This window comes from Sturnus vulgaris, chromosome 2, assembly GCF_052056855.1.
Source record: "Sturnus vulgaris isolate bStuVul1 chromosome 2, bStuVul1.hap1, whole genome shotgun sequence".
Taxonomy (NCBI): domain Eukaryota; kingdom Metazoa; phylum Chordata; class Aves; order Passeriformes; family Sturnidae; genus Sturnus; species Sturnus vulgaris.
Genome location: NC_142244.1, coordinates 58,648 through 84,570, shown reverse-complemented (window position 1 = coordinate 84,570; position 25,923 = coordinate 58,648). Strand labels below are relative to the sequence as shown.

Sequence of the window (25,923 nt, the reverse complement as noted above, 5' to 3'; positions counted from 1 at the left end):
CCAAAGGCAGCAAGGACCTGGCATTTCAGGGCCTTAGATGCCCAGGTGTGTCTGGCTTAAGTGCCTCCAGGTGTGTCAGTGTTCTCAGCTGGCTCGGGCTGGCAAAACCGCAGGGCAGAGATGACAATTTTCAGTGTGCCCTGTCCCCGTTTTTTCCCCTTCTCATGCCAGAAGTTTTGATGACTCTGAATTGATGGATACCTCACAAATTTCATGGTTGTATTCTATGTCTTGACCCTACTTCCTATGATTATCCGTCAGTACAAAATGAGATGGAGATCTGAGAAGTTTGACACAGATATAACCATAGATAAAGCAGATAAGTGCCAGTCGTGCATGCAGAGACTAGCACCTGAGACTTAGGTGGTTTAGATGTAGATAAACCTTTAGCTTTACAAATTAAAAATTTGTTGTACTGCAAGAAGCATGCAGAGCAAGCTGCCTTAAATGACATTCAACAAATACTGATTATGCTGTCTCCTGTTTGATGAATACAGAACATAGGGTTGTTACTGTGTGCCAAAATGGAGTGGCAGAAAAAGAAGTCAAGGTTTCTAACAAATTAGTTTGGTTAACTGGAATTTGAACAATCTCTGCAGTAAAGAAAGAGGCAGCCTAGGTTTTCCCAGCAGCCATGCTTTAGGAAGACTGTAAAATGTAGATCAGTCCATGCACAGATCCTTCCTTTTGTGCACACACACTCATATCCATTAATGTCTCTATCTCAGTAAATTAACTTTTTAAAAATTAGGATCTGGTGATTAACCAGTTTTGAACTAAGCTAGCTGTGAAAGCACAGGCCACAATATTAAATATTATCTGAAAAGTTATCTAAACAATATTGCCCCCTACTGATATCTTCCACTGTGTCTGTCCAGTTGTTGATCTCTGTTGATCAGTAGCAAACAAGAATGTACACAGTGTTCAGAGTACAACCAGGGTTCGCTGGGGGACTGTGTGTGTCTAAAACATATTGAGAAATGCTTGAGAAAGTTAGTTTTTCTTTCCTCATGTGTGGTCTTAAGCCCAGCCCTGCTTCTTGTATTTCATTGTTTTTTTGGTTTTTTTTTTATTGCTAGGTCAATGACAGCTTTTAAAGGAGATTGCAGAGTCCTCAAGTTGTTTGCAAAGCATATAAAGGTAGGGAATTTTAATAGAGCAGGTAAACAGCTAAATAGTGTGATATGATTTTCTTTCTAAATCCTTTGGCAGTAATGCCTTTCCTACAGTGTTCATATGAAGTTCCTTCCTTTAGGTAGTGCTTCGTTTGGTAAGCCATTGCTGCAATGTGAGGAATTTCACTAAGCAGCATCTCCAGTAGCTCTGGTGCAACCTTGTGCAGAATGTAGATGCTTGTGCACCTGCTGAGTTTCACTGTTCCACATCCCCATCAAGTGCTGATTCAAATGCCAGGCTCACACACACACAGGTCTGTGGAAGTAAACTGTACCAGCACCCACATTTGGATTCTGAAAATTGAATGCCTGGATCCCCAGTATCCATACCTGTGAAAAAGCACAAATTGTAGGGGTGTTGGGAATAATGAGTGGACACCTGGCCTTTGATATAAATGCTGTCAAACATGCAAATGTCATTTGCTTTATTTCACCTCTTTTCAGTATCTTCATCTTAAGGGACTTCAGAGTTAATTCAAGTTTTTCAATATTGCAGACAATTTGTTTAAATGCTGAAGGAGTCTTGCTGTTCTCACCTCCAAAAATAGTTGGTGCAACAGCAGACTTTTAAAGTTAAAAAAGATTAAAGTTCTAGAGAAGTGCGAAGCCCAGCTGGCTTGTTATATTTCTTAAACTTTATTCCAGATATAATCGTCTGACAGTTTGAAAGACAAATATCATTTTTACTTCATGATGTTCTAGAAAGAAATACATGAGATCTTGAATTTATTTCCAACTCCTTGAGAAGAAATTTTAAAACAATTATGAGTTTACTATGATTTTTCTTTCTCTCTTCAAATTAGATAAAGGAACAAATTAATATGTTGGAGAAAGGTGTGTTCCACGTTGGGATTGGAACTCCTGGAAGAGTAAAGGCACTAGTGGAGCAAGGTAGGAGAACAAGGAGGGTTTCCTCTCCATGTATTTTATATTTGGCCTAATGAGAAGGGAAACTTCAACTGGTTTTTTTTTAGGTTGACATGAACATGTAGATTTGGGTAATAAACTGTATGGTTCTATTTCTTCACTTGTGCTATGTCAGTCAAAGCAAGGTCAAGGTTCTAGTACTTTGTTTTATGATCACTTTAAGCTGGCATAAGCCAGTATTAGCAGAGAAAGGCAGAGTAATGCTTCCTCTCACCCACCAGTCGGTGCTTATTCCCCCTTGCTGCTCCCTGTGCAAGCCCAAGAGTCTGTTTGGCAGCTCAGTGAAATGACCCCAATTAAACCAAAACCAGTGTGCACACAAAATCAGGTAATGAGCAGGCAGAGGTGGGGGGGTTCCTCTTTTGGCAGGAATACTGATTTATGTTGACTTGAAAGTGATTGCAAAACCACAGTGTGAGATTTAAAGCTCCAGAAAACCAAACACTGCAAGTGGATCAAAAGGAAATAGTGGCAGAAGTCACTGTATCGTGTGTCACTCTGAGCTCAGTGTAAACTTTTGTGAAGGGTGGATGGAAGATCTGCTTGCTGATTTGATCGTATTTCTCATTTGCCTATAATAAAATTAATTATTCTCTATAATTTTCTCTTCCCAAATTTTGACTATTTTTACTTACTCAGTAGACAGTATGTACACAAAGAAAAAGAAACAACAAAATTACAAGATAAGGCAATTAATTCCATTCCTCTTATGCAAGACACTGTCCTGCTCTGGTGGTCTCTTTGTCAGGGACTGGCAGTGGTTTGGGACTCTACTGCTCCTTCCAAAAGAGTGCAGGAGTAACATCATTTTGTTGTTTCCACCAACATTAAGTGTTAGTGCTCAGCACATCACCACATTTCCATGAGAGTAGTGAGGCACTTAAACAAGTTTTCTAGAGAAGCTGTGGCTGCCCCATCCCTGGAAGTGTTAAATTTTATCCCAAGCTCTATTTCTTTTTAGTGTTGCAGATCCAGGTCACTTAGAGAAGGGAGAGGAATCAAAAACTGATGGGAAAAAATGGTAGGCATCAAGTAGAAGCCCAGGGAAGAAATAGGAGAACAGCTGAAAATCAAGTTCAGAAGGGACCTTTTTATTTCACCACCATTTATTTGAAGGATAAAGGAATTCTTCAGCAGCACCACTGACCTGACTCATATTCACATAGCACCCTGTCCTGTTAATTGCTGAACACTGTCTGTTCCTGTTAACATCAATTTTCAGGTTAGGATCCTTGTAACTTACCAGTGACATCAGCTGCAGAAATTCAGCTCCTGTGGTTTCATCAAGAGGAAGCTTGAGGAATTACTTTCTGGCAGGATGTTAAGCTCTTGACAAGTCTGGCAACAGTAGTTACTCTGCTTTTGTGTTTATCTTCCAAAAAGGCATGGGATTATGTGGCTAAGGGAGTTTGCAGTGTCAGTGCATTAGTTTTCCAACCAGCAAATGTAGTACTTAAGTGTTCAAAGATTAGTTTCCTTGGAAAAAGACAGCAAAAGATGTAAAAGCCAAAAATCATTTTGATAAGTACATGTCATATCATTTTGGTAGTGAAATTTATGTTGCCTTTTTAGATGCCCTGTGCTTGAACTCCACAAAATATATGATTCTGGATTGGAACTGGAGAGATCAGAAACTAAGGAGAATGGTGGACATCCCTGAGGTATTGTATAAGCACCTGCATATGTTATATTCTGTGTATTCATTACTTTTTTTGTTAGTTCTCAGGTCTTGGTCAGTCAAGTTTTCTTTCTGTAAAGCTGTCTTCAGTGGTAAAGGAACACAAAGAAGTTCACGTTCATTGAGAAGTCTGTACTTTCAGGTCTCAAAATTATCTCCTGAAAAAGAATTTTCCCTTTGTTGTTTCAAGTCACAGCTGTGACTTCTATGGTTGTGCTGTGCGTTTCCCCTGTTTTTTCTCAATGGATGTTCTACCTGTCCCCGGGAAGTTCCTCAGTGGGAGGACTTTGTAGAGAGTCCTAGACCTCAGCAAATGAGAGATGGGCATCACTGACTGTGAAATTTAACAAAGAGAAGTGCTGGATTCTGCCCCTGGGATGGGGCAACCCTGGATGTATGGACAGACTGGGGAATGAGATGCTGGAAAGCAGCACCAAGGAAAGGGACCTGGGGGTCCTGGTCAGTGGAAAGTTGAACCTGAGTCAGCAGTGCCCTGGAGCCAGGAGGGGCAGCCTTGTCCTGGGAGGCATCAGGCACAGCATCACAGGCGGGCAAGGGAGGGATTGTCTGCTCTGCTCTGAGCTGGGGCAGACTCACCTCAAGTGCTGGGGGCAGTTCTGGGTGCCACAATACAAGATGGAGAAGGGCCTTGAGGGGGGCTGTGAGGAGGGGCTGAGGGCACTTGGTCTGCTCAGCCTGGAGGAGACTGAGGGGAGACCTCAGTGCAGTTACAGCTTCCTTGGCAGGGTGAGAGCAGGGGCAGGCACTGATCTCTGATCTGCAGTGATCGGTGACAGGACTTGAGGGAGTGGCCTGAAGTGGTGGCAGGGGAGGTTTAGGTTGGATATCAGGAAAATGTTCTTTGCCCAGAGGGTGGTTGGACACTGGAACAGGCTCCCCAGAGAAGTGGTCACAGCACCAAGCCTGGCAGAGTTCAAGAAGTGATTGGACAATGCTCTCAGGCACAGGGTGTGACTCTTGGGGTGTCCTGTGCAGGGGCAGGAGTTGGGCTTGATCCTTGTGGGTCCCTTCCAGCTCAGCATATTCTCTGTGATTCAGTGAAAAGTTTCCTCAAAATCGAAACAGAACTATGGCAAAACGTCTATGTTTCTCCACCTTAGAGTCAGATAACATCATAGGAGTAAACCTACAGGCAGTTCTCTTGGTTTTTCCTTGTCTTTCTTGGTTTTTTTTGTGTGGAGTTTTTTGTTTGTTTTGTTTTATTTTGACAAGAGGTAGGGTACAACAACTTAGAGCCATCCATCATTTGTACACTCCTTCTAAAATAATGCCCAGTTCTTTCCATTTCTTTTATCCAGCTTTTATATTTCTTGCTGTAACAAGCTATGTTTACAGTATTTTGTGGGGCATCAACTATTTCTAGCCAAATGAAGAGGCAGTTTCCTCCATTAATGATTGTTAGAAAGCTCTCAATTTCCTGCACAGTGTCTTCAGGTTTTATACATTTAGAGCAGGCCCATTCATAGAAGGAATCTCCAGGAAAAAGACTTATTTGCATATAGATATTAAGCTGTTTCACAAGTGAAACAAATTATCACTCATTGATCCATCTACGTATGTCTAGGTATTTGAATGTGCTGCATTTTACAGTCCTACATGCACAAAACAAAAAAAATACATTGAAGAAATGGAGTAGCAAAAAAACCCTGCCTTTGATTTTTTGGAGGCAAGGAGGCTCCCTCTTGTGGTTAATACATAAGGCTTTTTGATATGATGCTTGCACTTACCTGTAAGTTTTTTAAAGAACAGAAAACACAAAATCACAGACAGTACAGTACAAAATCACAGGCAGTACAAAAGGTGTTGATGGCAGTGGGATGGATTTTTTAAGTCATCAGAAGTCAATATCCATAAAGTAGACCATAGGTGATCCACCTCTAAAAAATGAAAATTATTTTGCCAGTATTTTATTTTGGGCTATTGTAAACCTCAGCTATACCTTTCAGCTCACTGTAGGCAGCATCATAGCAGTTCTGTGTGTCTGTCTAGAAATACAGGCCAAAAGTTGTGACTCCAAGTGTATTTTATTAAGGCAAAATCATAAGGCTATCTTAGCATAAAAAGTTAAGCTTAGTTCAAGTTAACTCCAGGTAAGCAAGAACATTACACCATCTATATTGTGTCAGGATAAGCAATAGATATTTATGTGTGATTAAAGAATAGTGAATATGAAATTACAGGAGTCTTCGAACTGCTCTTGGCTCAGGTAACATCATCACAAAGGAAGGTTTTTGACACTGGAGCTTTATAAGTGGATACCTTGCAGGTATTAATCCCACTGCAGACATCAGACAGATACCTTAAAGTTATGTATAAAGAATATCAACAGCAAAAGACACCCAAATAATATTTTGGTCATAAGGCATCTTAACACCATATATCAACCAATGGGATGTTCTAGCAACTTGTGAGTTTCAAATATGGAATACAGTCTGTGCCAGCTTTTCTGATTTTATACAAAAGTGTCAAATGCATGCTATGAATAGTCATAAGTTTACTCAGGGAGAGGAAATACAGCACCAAAGACAATTCAAAGATTTGGCTTTCACCTATGTTAGTTATGGGGGAAAAATTGTACACTTAAAATTAGAAACTCAGCATACTGGCCTATTTTCGGTGCTAACCTGAATTATCAATAATTTCTTTGCATACTTAAGGTGCAACATTGCTGGACTTCATTGTGTTTACACCAGAAAGCAAGAACAGCTGGAAGCAATGTCCATTGTACTTGCTGTTTTTGTAGTCACCCAATGTTCAGTGGAGAATTCTGTGCACTGTGGTATATTCTAATAAATACATGAATTTAAAAATACATGGATCTTCCCACGTGATTCTGTATCCCATCATATTCACACGAGGGATGGTGCCCTGATCCACTGTCAGCTGCCTCAGCATCTCATTGCTTAATACTTAATACTGCTGGATTTTTTCATTCTCTTTCTGTGTCTCCCACTTCATCCCAAACAGTGGAGAGAGAAGGAGATGAAAGCTCCCAAAGAAACCGCAGGAGGAGTGAATGAGTTTATCAGACTTTGTCTTGGCACACTGGAATCAAAGTAAAGCATAAAGGTGTAAATAAAAATGGATTGTTTACTTTTTGATCTGACCAAAGGACAAGCTTCCTGCTTTGAAAGCTTTTTGTACAGAGGTTGATGGCAATACAAAGCTGTCTCGACTACTTGTTCCTAAGATTCAAGTGAAGTTTTTTTCAACAAAACCCAATATTGTATTGTTTGCAAACAATACACACACCAAGCCTTCAGTAAATTTGAAAATATGCTAAGTTTCAGACTTCATGAAAACAAAAGGTTTGTGAGAAATGGACTTGTGATAGAAAGTCACAAGTGAACCTTTGTGTAGCACATCCAGTCTGAAATTGAGGCTGGCTGGGCCTTCTTACATCATTTATTCCTCTGCAAAGTGGAAGCATGAAATAACATAATCCTGAGAGAAAGTCTACCAACAAGTTATTTGTAAGTGGTAAGAGGGAGCTATAAGAAAACTATGGACTAACCATGATAAAGAATCTTGTGTTCCCTCTGAAATATGCAGTCAATATTTGCTCTGTAATACATTTGTTTTATCTTTAGATAAGCCATAAGCTACAGCCATATCAATATCATAAACCAAAGTACTTTGTATGCAGCACAGGCAGACCTGACCTTCATGCTCACTTTCAGGTGTCTCAGACACAGACAGGGCTGTGCCTGTTGCACTGCCCTTGCTCTGCTTTATGCCAGTTTTTACTCTGGAAAGTCCTCTATGGATTCTGCAGTCCAGAATGGACTTTTTGCTGTGGTGTGCTTTATCAACTCTGCCAATGATAACCTTTCTGTAGCCATGTGAAATGGGACTTCAGGGCTGCAGGGCAAATGATAGGTATTTAAAAAAATTGAAATGATCCAGAGGACCATATATAGGAATCTCTTCTTTAATTTCTAGTCCTGTATAGTAAGGTGCCTGAGTAAATAAATAATGCTATCATTACCAGTAACTTCTTATGCTTTCTTTGATTTTTGTTTTCTTCAGATAAAGAAAGAAACAATTGACCTACTGGAGAAGAGTATTATAAAGCTGTGCAGAGATGGATCTGTGAAGCTGGGACTCTTTTAATGAGTTTAACAACAAGGAAGTAATTTGCAGCTGCATTTTACTATATCCTGCCTGCAACTGAATTTTGACTTTTCAGAGCTCTCAATACAGAAGGCACATTGCAACTTTATCTGTGTTTTCTTTTAATAAAAACCCAAAAGTTTTGTTTGTAGTTCTAGTATTATTTTTATTGCAGGAACCATGTCTTACTGAAATCAGAGTTATACTACTTTCACCTGCTAGATTTACTACTATATGCCACTAGCAAGACTTTGAAGATGAGCAAACATGGGTGTGAAAGTCTTTGCACAGCTCAGTTTCCTGTTCCTCCCTCATGCTGTCCCAAATGAGACACATATTTCTCTCATTAGGGTTGTAATGTAAGTTCTTGCCCTTGGGCGTCTTTGCAAAAGTTGTGTGAATTTCAGTAACATGTTAAAAAGGTGTTTTTCACCTGTCTGTTCTAGAGCTGGCCAAATGTTGCTTTTTGCTTTCATATGATAAATTATCTGTATATTATACTGATATTTTATTTTGGTTAAACTGTTCAAGTGTGCAAAAAGTATTCTTATGTTTGTCTTTTTAAATTAAAATGAGGTGATCTCTGGGTGATTCTTTTGTCATTGCAGATAGTAGGGAATGGATGGATTTTTTTTCAGAGAACGAGATTAATAGAGATGAGGAAATAATCAGTACTTTGGAAAGCCTTGATCCAAATTGGATATTTTAAAAATCAGTTGTCCTTCTATGATAAAAAACATAACAACCTTTTTACAACCTTAATAGCATCTCAGTCAATAGCAATGAATATAATAGGTTAAGAAAATTGGTGAAGTCTTCCAAGGCAATGTTCTCTGCCCAGTGTTGTCTCAGCACCTGGAGTCCTCCCCAGTGGAATCCAGTGCAACTGGAGTAGAACTCCTTCCATTGTATGCCATGCCTGTTAGCTGGGCAGCTATGGAAATGGAGGGAGGAGAAAAAATGCATCTGAAATTACACAGAAATTCCAGTATAGCTGACAGTATCCCTGCAAATGAATAAGTCATGAATCCTAATGTGCTGTGGGGCAGAAAAAATATATCTAAGCTTTTCCAGGAGAAATGAACTGGACACCCTGATCAAAGTACACTATCACTTGGTTGGTACAAGCCAATCATGGGGATCCAGGCACAAATACAGAAAGCAAGGAAGAGAGAGATCTAGTTAATAAGTAATTCCTCACCATAATGCAAGTTTGAACGAAGAATACAATCTCCCAACAATAAAGACAGTATCTCAGCTGAACACTCTCCAGCACAAGGATATTATTTCTTTCTCTCACCAAGAAGAAGAAAATGGAAAACAAGAAAACAAGTTTTCTTCCCAGAGAAGAAGAAGCCCAACCATCCAAGTGTCCAGATAACAGTGCATTCAAACAGCAGAGGCTGCCAGCTTGGAAGCCCCAGCTCACCATTGCATCTGTGCTCTCCAGCTTCTTTCTGACTGGGGCATTCTGCCTTACTGTGGGAGTCTGCCTTGTCCTGTCTGCAAACAGCGTCAGAGAAATACAGGTTGGTTTGGGAGTGGTGTCCTTTGATATTCTGTAGAGATGAAACCAGGCCAGGTTCAGAGAGTAAAGTCTTTGCGTTTTTGCTTCCAAATAAAGATGGCTTCATGCCTTGGACATGTGTCCAGCAACTGGTATTCCTGTGAAAATCTTCAGAGGCAGTTGGTCATCAATAAAATCAGAGTACTGAGTGATTAACTAGGTGGTAATATCTGAAATACGGGTGATAATTATTATGATTATTAGCAGCCACTTGCTGCTAATACCAAAATCTCATTCTTTTCTGGGGTTTTGAAGGGAAATAAGCAAATCCCTCTGAGAGTGTTTGATACTGTAAGAACATACATGTTTGCTGGGGCAAAATCTTGAAATACAGGGAGCCTTAATGTTTAAATCCCTCCTGCAGAAAAGGTAGTTCAGACCTGTGGTGTAGACTCCTCTTGGGAGCCAACACTCAGCACTACACCCAGGCTGTTCAGAGAGGGTGGGCCATGATGCATGTGGGGATTTGTCAAGCGTTACTTGGTCAGCCAGCCCAAGGTGCAGGAGTGTTCTTCACTCAGCACTCCTTTGCCAAGGAGCGGATGTGAAAGTACTGCAACAAGTCATCAAAAGGCTCTAAACCAACTTTAAACTAGGGATAAATTTTGTGGTTGCTCATTGAGGCCAAGTCATCACTTTGCCTCGTCATTTTCAACAATGTTTTTGGCAGTCCAGAGTCACTTAGAAGAGAACGGCTCTGAGAAGCCTCAGACCTGAAACACTAACCTTTTCCTATGAGCATGTCCTTTATTACAATATATTTGCTTGTTCACTTCTCTGACAGATAGATTATTCAGATAAATGCTCAGACTGTTCAAAGCTCCGTGAAAATTCCTCTAACTGGAATAAGGAATGCCACTGTTCTGTTAATTTCATGCTAAAAGAAGATATATTGGTAAGTGGGTGCAAAACACCAACTCAAATTGCTGCAAAGCACCTGTTACTTATATCCCTAAATGATAAAAGAGTAATTCTGTCCTGTAGAGCTCCTGGCTAAATTTGCTTTGTACTTTTTCAGAGCATCTAATGCTCAAAATTTTACACTTTTGCCTTTGTTGTTCATTTTGGTATCTAAAACCAAAATCAGGCTCCTTGGTTGAGAGATGTCCAAGGAGAAGAAGGGGGTGGAGGAAATGGTGTTTGATTGTGGAGGTGACCTCTCTCTCTCTCTCTCTCTCTCTCTCTCTCTTTCTGAGTCAGTGGCAAAGCCTTGCCCTTGGTCTGGGGTTGGTTGTTGCTGCCCTGCTAAGCTCTCAAGTGAGAAGAAAATCTGAAGCTCTGACCACTTTACATAAGTAGACCCCTGTAGTCATTTTTACAAGGGTTGTGCTGCTAATCCCCAAGGTCCTTGTAATAGTTCAAGTCTAGCAATGTGATTCTGAAGTTTCTTTTGGAAAAAGTATCCTTCGTTTCCTGCCTTGAACTACCAGGTCGAGTTGTTGAGACTATTAAAATGCTTCATGTTCTGCCAAAGAGATCTTATACTTGGTACTGAATAAATTATCCCTTAAAATTACAGTGCAATTTAAAGTCACTTTAGGATTCTTCAATATTGAGGAGGCTGTTAAAATACTTTGTAATTCTTCAGATCACAGTTACGTTTGAGATGAGAAGTTAATTTAACTGAATAATGGGTTTTTTATAGTTGCATAATTACCTTTCATGCATGATTTACCTACCTAGCATTCTCCTTTTAATGTGAAAGTTTTTGTGCACCTTCTTTTATGGAAAATGAGTGTCTGTCTCAACAATATGATTCATAATCATTGCAAGTTCATGGCCAGCCATGCCATCTTGAGTAAAATAATTATCAGGCATTTTTATTTTAGGTTTTGTTTGGTGATTTAAATTATGCTAATTTTGTGCCAAAACATAAAAACTTACAGTTAGGGTAAATATTAGATTCTAAGCCCATGACACTGTATTGCTTAGGATGTAGTTAAAGACATTTTAATGTAAGTTGAGTATTCTCTTCCCCTCTTTTTTAGCAAGTAAGAGGATTTCTCATTGCCTTCATGAACTTTCCTTATTGAAGAGATTTATCCTTGGATTCTAGGGTGATGTTTTTATGTATTATGGTCTGCAAAACTTCTATCAAAACCACCGTCGATACGTGATTTCGAGAAGTGACGCCCAGCTGTTGGGCCGAAATGTAAATGTAAGTTTTCTTTTTCTGTTGTGAGATCAGCAGCACTTCCAGCAGGTGTGCCTTTGACTGTATGGAGAGCTAACTAGGCAGAACTGTAAGTGTGTTTAGGTGGTTCTAGGGAATAATAAAGTACAGATTTTCAGTGTTTGGTCTTGTTATGCTTGTTAGGGCCATGATTCCTTATAAGTTAATAAGAGAGGAAGATTGGGGGGGATAAATAAAAGATGTCAGTCCTGCATTGCAGCTCTCAAACCTGCACCTTGTAGTGCTGATTTAAAATACATTGTCTTTTTCAAATAAATATACAGAAAGCTTTTCCTTCTTGTGTTGTCAGTCTTCTTAGCCAGAAGTGTTTTAAGCTGTGCTTTTATTATAGGGTTAGGGAATTAAGTTATTTTAAGTCTCTAGTTTTGCCATCTGGCTTTGGAAGCGAGCAAGGAGCAAGAAAACATTTGTCCTGAAATAAGTGATCATGTAGCATTCTAAGTATGCAATTTAGAGGTCTAAGGAGGGCGCATCAGACCTGCATAAGGAAACTGGAGCATGCAATCATGGCATTCAGGTTCTTTTATTTACAAATCTAAAGCATATTTTCTTTGGCTTAAAAGTAGCATTTTTTAATATACATAGTCCACATGTCCTTTCAGTATATATGGTGGTTGTGCCATGATAATCTGTTGTTTCTATAAAATGTTTCTTACAACTCTCCAGACATGTTGATCATTTCTATAAAATGCTTCTTACATCTCTCCAGGTGTCCTGTCAGCTTGTTTGTTTGCATCCAGATGCAACTGCTTTTGGCTTTTGTACCAATCAGATACACAGCTCATTGGAGTTACTTGAAAATGATTCTGTGTTGAAAACTCAAGATTTATAGTTTCTTATAAAATGGGATAGGAAATAAAAAGTGATAAAGCTGAAGTGGACTTCTGTTTTTCATTCTGTATCTTCATACATCAAGACTTGCCCTTTTTGAACTGCAGTAATGTGGCCAACTACATCTGCTGTTCTCCAGCACTATTGCAGCTCAGGTCAGAATTAAAAAGAAGGAAAAATAAGATATTCAAGGGTAAGCCAAGGCTTCACTGGAACATTTTCAGTTGTAGCCATTTTACAATAGCAGATCCCCAAACCTGTTTTTGTAGTCTGGAACTTGGAAGTTGGCAGCAGAATTTGGTGAAGACCTTAAGTTTCTGTGCCTAGGTATGGAAGGTGTTCCTGAACCACAGACCCGTTCATTTGGATGTCTCTCTAATGTGACCATAAAATACTGGAGACTTAATTGTTCAGTGACTGTTCAGAAGGCATGGGAGGACACCACCAGATTGAAACCAAGCCCTGGGTCTGTGCCTGATTGTTGTGTGCCCTTGAATGCAGATCCAGAAGAGCTACTGCTCGTCCTTCAGCACCTACAGGAACAGGACCCCGATGGCGCCGTGCGGGGCCATTGCCAACAGCATGTTCAATGGTACGTGGGCACCTCCCTCTGCCCCTTGCTGGGGCTTCCCTCTGGAAACTATTCCCTTACCCCAGGCCAAGGGACACCCCGTACTGCAAGGTCTCCTCTTTGTCCCACCAGAAAGGTTTGTTTGGTGGTGCTGCTCTGGTGAATGTGGGGCTCTGCTTCCTACTGTTTAGTGACTTGGCCCTTGTTTGGAAACTTAGGGAGATTTCTCATTTCCTAAGGCCATCTTCCGTGTGAGTGCACAGCAGGAGTGAGGAATTTAGGCCCTCTTGCAATAAGGAAGAAGGATACAACAGATTTTATGTACTTAGAAGGAGGGATTCTCCACATTGGATCTTTGGATCTATGTTATTTTATTTTTGTTCTAAGAATGCTGGAAGCATACATAGTCTTAATTTGATCCTGGATTTGATCTTTGTAGTAACCTGGTGAGCATAATCTACTTATGAGTACACTTGGGAGATTTCAGAATGTATCTTTGGAGGAAAAGCAACAAAAAAACTGTACAGACTTTTCTCCACTATCCCATATTTTTTGTCTTCCAATTTCTACCACTCCCTGCACCCTTTTTTTAACCTGCTACATGCAGCAGGTTTTGGCAAGGCATAGCTCTTTCCAAGCAGCTGAGCCACCCACACCAGGGGACTTGTGAAAGCCAGTTGTATTCAGTAATTTCTAGATCCATTTGATTTTTGTCAGCCTGTCAGGCACCCACCTGCTGCCCTGGAAGTGTGATTTACTGGGTTGGGCTCAGACCTAGGCCAGCAGAGCCCAGCTGTGTGCAGCGCACACTGTTCTGGAGCATGTGAGGGACAGTCAAAACAAGCAGCTGAGCAGGCAGAGCTCAGAGCACTGCAGCTCCTGTTAATGAAGTGGTGACAAATAGCTGGGGATGTGGTGGGTCACAGAAGGGTCACTTCCCCAGAAGAGTGTGTCTGAGCTTTAAGGAGCTGTGTGAATACAGGTTTTGTAGGAGGAAACAAAATAAGTTCGTTTCATTGATGCTTATGCAGCTGAGTTGTGCTTCTCATGTCTCCTAAAAGGCAAGCTCTTCCCATCTGTATCGTCTGATTGTCCCTGCCCATCATCCCATTGGCTGCCTAGGGGTTTACAGAGTTGTTAATGAGTCCTATAATGTTTTTGCCTTATGTTAAACTAATATATGTAGGAAAATGGTAATGGATTAAAAACAAGCGCTTTTCACCCACTGAAACTGGATGGCATGGCTAAGCACAATTTTAACTAAATGGTTTTTGATTGAAGGAAGTGTTTGTGTCCAAGTTGGTAAGCAAACTCTAACTGGCATAAAACTAAAGCAATTTTTTTTTCTAAAGGACTAGATTCTCTTGATTGTGCTCTTACCTCTACCCTAGACCCTGAAAACACTTCATGTATAGCAAAGTTTTGGGGCAATTGTTTGTTCTAGGGAAAGCTAACAGGACAGTAACTTCTGTAACTAGCTAGAGAGCTCAAAAAGTGATTTGCAAAGAAGTGAGTCGCACAGGAGCTGATGGATATGAGGAATGTGCACAATGTACACAGGGATTGATAGGAAATGTTCAGGCATTAAAACTTCACAAGTTCTAAGACTCTGGTACCTTAATTCTTCCTGTGAAATGTGCTCCATACACATGATGAAACCTTTCCCAGGACATTCAGGTTTTTTATCCACTTGAAAGATGCTTCAGTGTGATATTTTTTGTTAGTCATGCTGGCAATTAGAATGACTGTCTTTGACTCACAGATGTCACTTACTGTATTCCCTGCAGATACTATTGATCTTTTTTACAATCGTAACTCATCTATGATTCAAGTGCCACTGCTGAAGACTGGAAACAGTTGGTGGACAGATAAAAATGTGAAATTTCGCAATCCTGAGTCATACAATCTCTCTTCTGCATTTGCAGGTAAGAATGGTTCTGCTGGTGGTCCTCATTTTCAATGGCTTCCCATCTCCCCCTTCATGGGTCTCCCACTCTGAGAAAAATCACCTTTGGGAAAAATGTCTCTCAAAGCAAGTTAAAGAAGCAGCTTTTGAGGGTGACTGAGAGCAGCAGGCACATTTAGCCAAAAGAGCACCTTTTAACCTTTTAATCAGTGACTATAGAAATTGAGAGAAAATGGTTTTGGAAGACTGAAGTTAGCCCACATCAACACCCTTCTTTATAGTTTCTTGTAATGCTTAATCTGTACAGCAAAAGCAAGGACGTTGTTGCTTTTTTTTTTCCTGTTGAAAACATCCATGAAGGAGAATTATGTGTCCCATCTTTCCTTCATGCCTTTGCAGATTCTTGGGCAGTTGTGAGACATGAGAGGCTGCCTTTGTCACTAGTTCTTTCAGACCTGTTTTCTTGTTATGGCTGATCTCTACTGAAGTGGGGCGAAGAGCTAGCTGTCGTGGATCAGGGCAGTGTTGTGCAGGGTGCAATGTGCAAGAGTTAATTATCTAAGTAATTTTCATGGGACAGATTCTAAATGTCATAGGCTGTGCCATTAGACTGCAAAATGTGCCTTTCTTGTTGTACAAGGATATGTTAATGTGTAAAAATTAAGACAAGCTCCTCATTTTAGAAAGCATGTTGCTTGCTGAACAGACAAGAATCCAGAATAAACAGTATTTTTGCTTGTGCAAGTCACTTCGTTTTTCCTGTGCATGAAGGTTCTAATGTGTGGCAGCCCCTGGGTGCTGTTAAACTGTTAATTCATGTTTGAGGTGAGTGGAGATGCTGTTATCTGGCATATTTATAATTTTGGACAGTGTCTTACATCTCTTCCACAGCCCATGCTCTGTGCTGGTTGTGTGAGGCCCAGAATGTCAGCAACCACTCTTTTTACTGAGAGTCTTTCCTGCTTTGTCTCTTTGTGCCCAGGGACAGCCAGACCCCCTTACTGGCAGAAACCAGTGTATCTGTTAGACGAGGAAGACGAGAGGAACAATGGTTATGTGAATGATGACTTCATCATCTGGATGCGAGTGTCGGCCTTTGCCACCTTCAGGAATCTCTACCGGCGCGTCCGACGGGTCCGGCACTTTGCAGAGGGCCTGCCAGCAGGGAACTACACCTTCCAGATTTCCTACAGTATCCTTTCAGATTCCCTAGGGCTGCTAGAGAGGTACAGGGAGATGGAAGGGAATGGGATTTGTGTGGTGAACTGGCAGAGAAGCTGTGCAGAACAGCTCTGTGTCAGCAGAGCTGTCTGAGGGATTTGGGCACATCCTGACTGGCAGGAGCTTTTGTGCTGGTGCAGCTGCCCCTCACACCCCGCAGCGGGAGCTCTGCTGACTAAAGCACTGCTTTTGTCAGCAGGAGTTATGTCAACATGACCATAAATTTCTCTTCTTTCTCAGCTGATAGAGATGTGGTTTTAAATGTTCTGTCATGGTTTTATTCTGAAAGCTTCCATGAGAGAGATGAAAGGTAAACTCATATAACATTCTGGTTACAACATATTAGGTAGAGGTGAGCATTTACCCTCACAGAGACTATGTGGAGTATCATAAGCTTCCCAAAAGGCCCATTTTCAACTGAGCTTTCATAGCAAATTAATGCAGTAGCAGTCCTATAAATATTAATCTGAAATTTACAATGTTTTAAAAAAGGAAGTATTTCCACATGCACACAAAGACTGTATCTAAAATAACTGGGTTTCTTACCACCAGCTGCCTACCACCTCCCAAAAACCAGCTGGTTTTTTGGATCCAGAATAGCAGAAGCATCACCCATCAGTTAAAGGAGTTTTGGCAGCTCAAAACTCCTAATGCCTTAGAAAGCTTTTTGAGCATTTAACCACTACTTTATCTTCTCCTGGATGTAATGTACACTTTGTTAGTGAAATCTTAACATCCTTCTTTCAGATTTCCCTGTTACCAGATTCAAGGGGAGGAAGCATGTGATTCTTTCAACCGTGGTGTGGAGCGGCGGAAGTAACCCATTCTTGGGAATTGCCTACCTGGTTTCTGGCACAGCAGCAACCCTGACAGGTTTTGTCATAACTGGCATCCACTTAAAGCTCAGGAAAAAGAAAACATACTTTCAGAAGCAGTAAGGTTCACCTGACTTTCTGAACAAAGAACAGAACTGTGCAGTGGACAAAGAAGGTGCAGCACAGACCCTTCACTCTTTCCCCTGAGCTCTGGACCATTTTCAGTGTCAGGTTTGTCAGTGTCAGCAAACTGAACGGCAGGGCTATTCCATCATCTGAGACCAAACTTACCTGAGGTGCCATTCTCATTGATGGATGTGAGAGCCTAATTTTGTTTCTGAGGAAACTTGTAGTGAGATCAGCTTCAAACAGCAGATAGCACAGCGGATTAGAATTGGCAAAGAAATTATGTGGTACCAATGTCTGGCCAGAAGTCAGGGTCCATATCAATTTCTTACTCAGCCTATAATTCAGACAACATTTCTCCTAACCGAAATGGAGCTTTGGATGGGTAAAAAGTGAGGTCTTGATCCAACAAAAAGCTTGAGCAGGTAGAGCTTACTGCTAAAATCTGCTTGTGTGTCACGTACATGTGCTGAATGGCTTGGCTTGGGTTTTATATACCTTTTTCAGCTATGCTGAAAAAAGCAACCAATTTACATCAGTGTGCTCACTCCAGTTCGACACCTGATTTGTGATTGAATACACAGGGCATTTATTAGGAATCCAGAGTTTGTTTAGACCAAATTTATTGGATTTGTCTAGCTACTGAGAGCTGGGGGCATCCAATCACTGATTTGCATTTTTAATGGTTTAATATAAATCCTAAATAAAAAGCTTCTTTAATGCAAAATATTTTAGCAGAACCATCTACCTAATTTAACTATTAGGCCAAAATTGCACTCCTCCCTACCCCACCCTTCCATGTGAGAGTTCATAAATTCTTACATGACACAGAATGGTAATTTGTTGTCAATAAAAATCAAAGCACCAGAAAATCCATCAGTTTAAAGTGAACACTTCAGCTCATGAATAGGTTCTTCAATTTTCATGTTTCATGTTCAAAATTTCACACATTTAGGACTTATTTCTAGTCTCACAAAATGAAGGAACAGCACTGAAGAATTTAGGTCAAGTAGATGGTAGATGTGAATTTTTAAAAATATTTTTTCTATTGTAAAAATGCAAGTGGAATAAAACACTTTCATTCCTTTTGTAAGTATTTTGTGTGCCTTGTCTCTCTCCTAAAAAACCTTCTCACTAGAACAAGAAAGAAATCACCGACTGGAGCAGGAGAAGGGGATGTGGCACAGGGAGGATGTGTGCCACTGTCGAGGCACCTGTGCCTGCTTTTGAGAGTGTCTGGGGCTGGGCATCTGGTGACCCGTGACAGATGGCCCCTGCTAAAGGGGTTTGCAGCACAGAAGGTGCAGGTTCCTTGAAGTTCTGCTTAGTGGCTGAGCCATGAGCAGCAGAAGGGGAGCTGCTCCAGTTCACAGCCCAGCCTGAGAGGACAGTCCTGCTCCACTGAAGATTTGTGCTTTGTACTGACCTGCGAAAGGCGCCTGTCCCTTCTGCTCTTCCTGCTCAGGGCCAGTCACTTCCATCCTGAAGCTGTAGAAACAGGGTCCCTGAATTTCAGCCCCTGCACCTGGATCTGTCAGGAGCTGTGGAAGAACCCCACCCCTCACTGGGCTGGACAAGACAGAGCATGAAACAGTACATTCAACAATGCTTAAGGTCGTTAGTCTAAATCACTTTTAACACTGGGACATTCTCCTAAATCTTTAAAGTCCTTTTGAAAATGCAATCCCATGCAGCTCTCTGAAAAGCCCTGATGGGATTTCCTGACAAAGCTGAACTTACGCTTTCTGGCTCCTACAGACCATAGGAACTTCTTTATTTTTCTCTTTCTCTGTCTTTTTATGGCTGTTTTTTTCATTGTCTGAGAAACTGACTTTCAAGAAATGACAGGGGTGGTAAAATCATGATGCAATTGTCACTGGTTTCATTTTTTCATGAAGTATCTGGTAAAAAAATTAGTAAAAGGAGACTGAATAATGATGTATCTATTTCAGTGAGTCAGTGTCTACGAGGAAAAAAGTTATCTAGAAAACACAACCCAGGAAGTAGTGTTTGCCCATTACCTCCCAGAGGTTTTTGCAGAAACCTCTTCTCTTGAAATGTAGATTGTGTTCAAACCCCTCCACAGAGAAGACCTGTCTTCAAACAAGTCTTTCTGTTTTTCCAGAAGTTGTCTAGATCTTTGTTTATAAATCAAAAATCGCATTTTTCATCTTACTACAGGTTTAAACATTTCTCAGATCTTTCTGGTACCATCTGAACAGTGTCCTTGGAAGCTGCTGCTGCTTCAGCTCCAACTGTTTCTGTTGTTAGCTCTAAGAAGCTCTGCAGTGTCTGTCTGGTTTGGGATGGTGCTGCCCAGAGCAGAGCAATGGGAATGGCAGGTCTGATTAATTACTCCCAGCAGATGGAATCTGCCTTGCTCAAAGGGCAGAAAATAAGTGTTAGCAACCTCCTTGTGCTGCCTTTTGTGCCAGCACTGCAGCCGTGCTGTGGGTCTGCCCCCCCTGCAGCTGGCACCATTGCACCTTCTCAAGAAAGCTTTGCAGGTGTGCTCCTCAGTGCCCACACTGGGAATACTTCTCTATCTACATGAAATGTTTGTTGAATTTGTTTATGCTGCTGCTGCCTTATTCCCCTTCATGCAGGGGCTGGGACAGAAGTGAGAGGCTGGGCTGAAGGACTGACCCAAGCTGACAGAAAGATGGTAACAGCCATCAGGAACAAATCCTCATTGTGCCAGGTCCCAGGGGATTGTCCCCTTTTGTCAGCTGCTGATAGCAGCAGGAGGCATGAGTCCAGGCAAATATGGGACTTTGAATTAATTTATCCTGGCTGTTAGGAGATCATTAGGTCAATTGGATCAGGGAAAGCAACACTGAGGTTTGGAGGGCAGAGTTTTGAAGCAATCAGAGATGTTGCACGTTTCCTGAGATACAAATTGCTTTCAGAATACTTTTCAGAATACAGTGTTATGACCACTACTGTGTCTTTGGCACAGTGCTGCCTTGACCTTGGACATTTGATTTTATGAATTAAGATTGTGTCTTGAGTACAGAGGAAAATTTTTCAAAGTGCCTTGGTAAAAATTTCCAAAATAGAATTCTAATTAGCATACCTATCGAACATACTTTTACCAATACTAAGGGGGTTCTTTTCTCAGAGAGACTGGCTTATGTAGACTTGACAACTCAGTGCAAAGATGTCTGGGTTTATAATTGCTGAATGACAGAGCTGTACCTGAAAAGTCTTAAGTCAACAGCACCACCATGAGGGCTACAACACTAAGCCATGAAAGAGCAACTGCCATTATTTGTAGCATCTTGATATATCAAAATTATTCAATGCTTGGTTCCTTTGTTAAAACTACTTAAAGCCTCATCTTGCATCATTGCTGCATTTTCAGTTCCTTTGAATGAATGAAAAAATGAAATTTTGCAACTTCCTTCACTCTCAACAAAAGAAAGATGCATGTCAGAAATAAGGTTTAGGTTTGGTGAACTGAAATTAATGATGTTATAGATGCTGACAGTATTAGAAAGTGCTTTTTGTTGTTGTTGTTGGGGGGTTTTTGTGTTTGGTTTGGTTTTGGCTTTTTGGGGGGAGTTTTGTTTGTTTGTTTGTTTTTTGTTTTGGTTTTTTGTTTGTTTGTTTTGGGGGTTTTTTTGGTCTTGTTTTGGTTTTGTTTTTGTGGTTTTGTTTTCCACATCTTTTAACCTAGAAAAGATAAATAAATGAGGACATTATTTATTCGATTTTTTCTGTTGGGAGGGGAACTTTAGTAAATGGAAAACTACACAAAGGATTCCTGTTAACAGATGTGATCTAAATTTATATGGTAAAAATGGTCTAAAATAGGTAAATCAAATGGGATATATGTTTCTGTGGTTTGTTTATGATTTTGAAAATGGTAACTATATGTGGGAGTATCTTCTGGGGTTCCTTAATTCAGGTTTTAACAATGGCAAAAATATCTGGAGGGGACAAGATCCCATCATTATGAAAAACTTACCTGCAATTTAAATCTCATTTCTAAATTACAGAGAGGTGTAGGGGACATTTATATTTTAATGTCAAAACTGTTTTAGTGGTTTTGGTTGCCAGCTCCTCTTAGGATTAAATTCCATTAATGGATATAACTGTGTATCTAGAAAGAGAGACATAAAAATTAATCAAATGTTACAGGATATTTCAGTAGCACTTCAGTTAAAGAATTTTTCCAAGCCTTTTTCAGGCTTTACAATGTCATGAATATACGTCCAGTATTTGTCTGCCTCAGTTGGTTTTTCTTTTTCTAATCACAGACATTTGCTTTCATCTAAAAGTAAAGGGACAAGTCCTTGATGTGAAACAGATTAGTATGATCACAGACCTGTACAATCTGGAAAAGTTAGTTACATGCTGCATCTATTTTATATTAACAGCTGTGGTACATGCAGATTATTAATATTAGTGTTTGGATTGTGTTATTGTAGTGATGCACTGCAGTGTAAAATCTTCCTCTCCTTCCTCTGAGAAATGAAACTCATACGAGAGTAAAGCCAAAGATGGCAGTTCAGGAAAAGGAGGGCTTTGTAAGCTTTGACAATATAAAAAGAGGTTGCAGAGCAATTTGGATTTGAGATAGATCTAAAAGAGGAGAGAGCATTTGCTTTTGTCACATAAGAAGGTGCTGTCAATCCTCACTGGGAGCAGTAGGCTTGAAACAGCTGATTTGAGAAAAACTTGTAACCACAAAATGAGGGGAACAGCAGAAGGGGAAGAAGTACTATTGCTGCTCTTGGTTGTGGAGGCAAAGAAATTTGGCTGAGTTGCTCAAGATGATGCTATATCCTGACACGTGATCTAAAAAGCCCATATGATTTTAAGCAGCAGCCAAGTTAAGTAAAAGTTTCTTAGTTTTCAGTGCAGTCTGAACTACAGTGCATAGTTTTTGAGCTAAGGTGTTTTGACTGGGTTCTCTGTAATTGCATTATTCCCTACAATTCCAATAATAATTTTGTTATGAGCTGGGAGTGCCTTGGGCAGCTGCTTTCAATTTGGTGGTCTCTTGTTTCCAGAAGAGGGATTGTGGAACATTTTTTGTTCTCTTTGGGTCCTGCTTTTTCCTCGGGTTATGGAAGCCAGGCAGGGGAAGAATGGGGCTTGTTTTTCTTTTGCTCATATTCATGAATGACTGAAAAAGCTTAAGGAGGAAGTAGAAAAACTAAGGAGTATTAGGGAAAGGGGAATAGACTGGTGGAGTTTCACCCTTCCATCCCTGAGAGAAGCCCACCAGGAGTCAGAGGACTCCCATGCCTCCTACCATCAGGCAGAAGGAGGAGACGTAGAAATGGGTTCCTACTCGGGAGGTAATAATAAAAATTCCTCCCGACCCCCATCCCCTAGCCAGGTGGCACCCCAGAAAAGATATGAGACCCTGGATCTAGAGGGTGATGAGCCATCTAGAGCCAGATGACATGGAAGAAAATGATCCACCCAGTGAGCCTCCCAATTACACTTCATGTGTCAGCTGGATCACCACCTCTAACATCAAGAGGAAAAGAAGGGCAATCGTAGTGGGTGATTCCCTTCTGAGGGGAACAGAGGGCGCCGTATTTCGACCAGACCCATCCCACAGGGAGGTCTGCTGCCTCCCCGGGGCCTGGGTACGAAATATCACTGAGAGATTTCCTGGGCTGATTCAGCCCTCAGATTATTACCCACTGCTGATACTCCAGGCTGGCAGTGATGAGCTTGAAAAGAGGAGTGTCCAGGTGATTAAAAGGGACTTCAGGGCACTGGATCAATTGGTTGATGGGGCAGGAGCACAGGTAATGTTCTGCTCAGACCCTTCAGTGACAGGGACAAATGATGAAAGGAACAGGAGAATGCACATTATCAACAAATGGCTTAAGGGCTGATGCCATTGGCAGAATTTTACATTCTTTGATCATGGGGCAACTTTCACAGCACCTGGCCTGCTGGAACCAGATGAGATCCATCTCTCTGTTAAGGGCAGAAGGTTTTTAGCTCATGAACAGGCAGACCTTGTCGAGAGGGCTTTAAACTAGGTCAGAAGGGGAAGGGGATGCAGCTGGGCTGTCTGAAAGCAGGCCCAAGGGTGGTAAGCCTGAGCTAGGGGTGAAGTCAGTAGCCCAGCTGAGGTGCATGTATACCAATGCATGCAGCATGGGTAATAAACAAGAAGAGCTGGAGGCCATGGTGCAGCAGCAGAACTATGGTGTAGTCGCCATCACAGAAACATGGTGGGATGACTCACACAGCTGGAGCACTGCACTGGATGGCTACAAGCTCTTCAGAAGAGACAGGAAAGGGAGAAGAGGTGGAGGGTTGGCTCTGTATATTAGGGAGGCTCTCAACACCATGGAAATTGCGATTAATGATGATAAAGTTAGTGCCTATGGGTAAGAATTGGGGGAGGCCAACAAGGCTGACATCCTGGTGGGAGTCTGCCACAGACCACCTAACCAGGATGAAGAAGTAGATGATTTATTCTTTAAGGCCTGGAGAATATTTTAATATCACCAGCCCTTGTTCTTGTGGGTGACCTTAACCTGCCAGCCATCTCCTGGGAACTCAACACAGCAGAGAAGAGGCAGTCCAGGAAGTTCTTAGTGTGTGGAGGACAACTCCTTGTTACAGCTGGTGAGTGAGCCTGCCAGGGGAGGGACTGTGCTAGACCTGCTGTTTGCAAACAGGGATGGGCTGGTCGGAGATGTGGTGGTTGGAGGCCGTCTGGGGAACAGTGACCATGAAATTATAGTTTTCAATATTTGGTGAAACAAGGAGGGATATCAACAAAACTTACACTGGACTTCCGGAAGGCAGACTTTGGCCTATTTAGGAGGCTTATTCAGAGAATTCCTTGGGAAGCAGCCCTTAAAAACAAAGGAGTCCTGGAAGAATGGATGTGCTTCAAAACAGAAATCCTGAAGGCACAGGAACAGATTGTTCTGTGTGCCATAAGATGAGCCAACAAGGAAAACGACTGGCCTGGATGGGCAAGGTGCTTTTGACGGAACTAAGGAAAAAAAAGAGGGTGTACCAACTTTGGAAGGAAGGTCAGGTATCTCAGGAAATGCTTAAGGGAGTTGCTAGGTCATGTAGGAAAAAAATTAGAGAGGCAAAATCCCAATTAGAACTCAATCTAGCCACTTCTGTGAAGGACAATAAAAAATATTTTAAAAATACATTAATGGCAAAAGGAAGGGCAAGGACAACCTCCATTCTCCATTAGATGTGGAATGGAATTTAGTACCTAAAGATGAGGAAAAGGCAGAGTTACTTAATACCTCCTTTCCCTCAGTTGTCAGCATTAAGACAGGTTATCCCCAGGACAGCTGTCCTTCTGGGCTGGCAGATGGTGTCAGGGAGCAGAATGGTCCCCCTGTTATCCAGGAGGAAGCAGTCAGAAACCTGCTGAGCCACTTAGATGCTCACAAGTCTATGGGCCCAGATAGGATCCATCCCAGGGTGAGGAGGGAGCTGGCAGATGAGCTTGCAAAGCCACTCTCCATCATTTACCAACAGTCCTGGCTTACTGGGGAGGTCCCAGGTGACTGGAAGCTGGCCAATGTGACACCCATCCACAAGAAGCGCCAGAAGGAGGATCTGGGAAACTCCAGGCCTGTCAGCCTGACCTCAGAGCCCAGCAAGATCATGGAACAGGTCATCTTGAGTGCCATCACACAGCGCCTGCAGGATGGACAGGGGATCAGACCCAGCCAGCATAGGTTTAGGAGGGACAGGTCCTGCCTGACCAACCTGGTCTCCTTTTATCACCTGGTGACTGCTGGTGGATGCGGAAAAGATTGTGGGTGTTTCGTACCTGGACTTCAGCAAGGCCTTTGACACTGTCTCACACAGCAAACTCCTGGAAGATCTGGCAGCCCATGGCTTGAACAGGAGCACTCTGCTGGATTAAGAACTGGCTGAATGGCTGGGCCCAGAGAGTGGTAGGGAATGGTGCTGCATCCAGCTGGGGATCAGTAACCAGTGGTGTCCCTCAGGGGTCTGTGCTGGGGCCTGTCCTGTTCAATATTTTTATTGATGACATGGATGAGGGGATTGAGTCTTTCATCACTAAATTTGCAGATGACACTAAGCTGGGAGCATGTGTCAATCTGTTAGAAGGGAGGATGGCTCTGCAGAGAGACCTGGAATGAATGGACGGATGGGCAGAGTCCAATAGGATGAAGTTCAGTAAGTTCAAGTGCTGAGTCCTGATTTTGGCCACAATAACCCCCTGCAATGTTATAGACTAGGGACAGTGTGTCTGGACAGTGCCCAGGCAGAAAGGGATCTGGGAGTACTGGTCGACAGCCCGCTGAACATGAGCCAGCAGTGTGCCCTGGTGGCCAAGAAGGCCAACGGCATCCTGGCCTGTATCAGGAATAGTGTGGCCAGCAGGAGCAGGGAGGTCATTCTTCCCCTGTACTCAGCACTGGTGAGGGCACACCTTGAGTGCTGTGTCCAGTGCTGGGCTCCTCAGTTTAGGAAGGACATTGAGACCCTTGAGCACTTCCAGAGGAGGCAACAAGGCTGGTGAAGGGGCTTGGAACACAAACCCTGTGAGGAATGGCTGAGGGAGCTGGGGGTGTTCAGCCTGGAGGAAAGGAGACTTAGGGGTGACCTCTGCAACTTCCTGAAAGGTGTTTGTAGTCAGGTGGGGTTGGTCTCTTTCTCCAGACAGCAACTGACAGAAAGAGGACACAGCCTTAGGCTGTATCAGGGGAAGTTTAGGTTAGACATCAGGAAAAAATTCTTCACTAAAGGAGTGACTGGGCACTGGAATGGTTTGCCTGGGGAGGTGGTGGA

At 41.9% G+C, this 25,923-nt stretch overlaps 2 protein-coding genes across 5 annotated transcripts in view; both read left to right on the top strand.

Moving 5' to 3' along the window:
* Positions 1-8,065, top strand: part of CMSS1 (cms1 ribosomal small subunit homolog) — a 220,715-nt gene extending 212,650 nt beyond the window's left edge. For all 4 annotated transcript variants that reach the window (XM_088156155.1, XM_088156165.1, XM_088156161.1 and 1 more), the window contains 4 exons: positions 1,080-1,140; positions 1,979-2,066; positions 3,675-3,763; positions 7,831-8,065. In XM_088156155.1, the coding sequence (XP_088012281.1) occupies positions 1,080-1,140; positions 1,979-2,066; positions 3,675-3,763; positions 7,831-7,914 (322 nt within the window). In that variant the 3' untranslated portion in view covers positions 7,915-8,065. The remainder of the gene's footprint in view (positions 1-1,079; positions 1,141-1,978; positions 2,067-3,674; positions 3,764-7,830) is intronic.
* A 586-nt stretch (positions 8,066-8,651) lies between these two features.
* LOC106858830 (cell cycle control protein 50C-like) lies at positions 8,652-18,238 on the top strand. The gene is made up of 7 exons (XM_014885687.2): positions 8,652-9,443; positions 10,266-10,376; positions 11,538-11,639; positions 13,008-13,098; positions 14,865-15,002; positions 15,966-16,175; positions 16,952-18,238. The coding sequence occupies exons 1-7, from the start codon at positions 9,228-9,230 to the stop codon at positions 17,140-17,142; spliced, it is 1,059 nt and encodes a 352-aa protein (XP_014741173.1). The 5' UTR covers positions 8,652-9,227; the 3' UTR covers positions 17,143-18,238.
* The last annotated feature ends 7,685 nt before the right edge of the window (positions 18,239-25,923 follow it).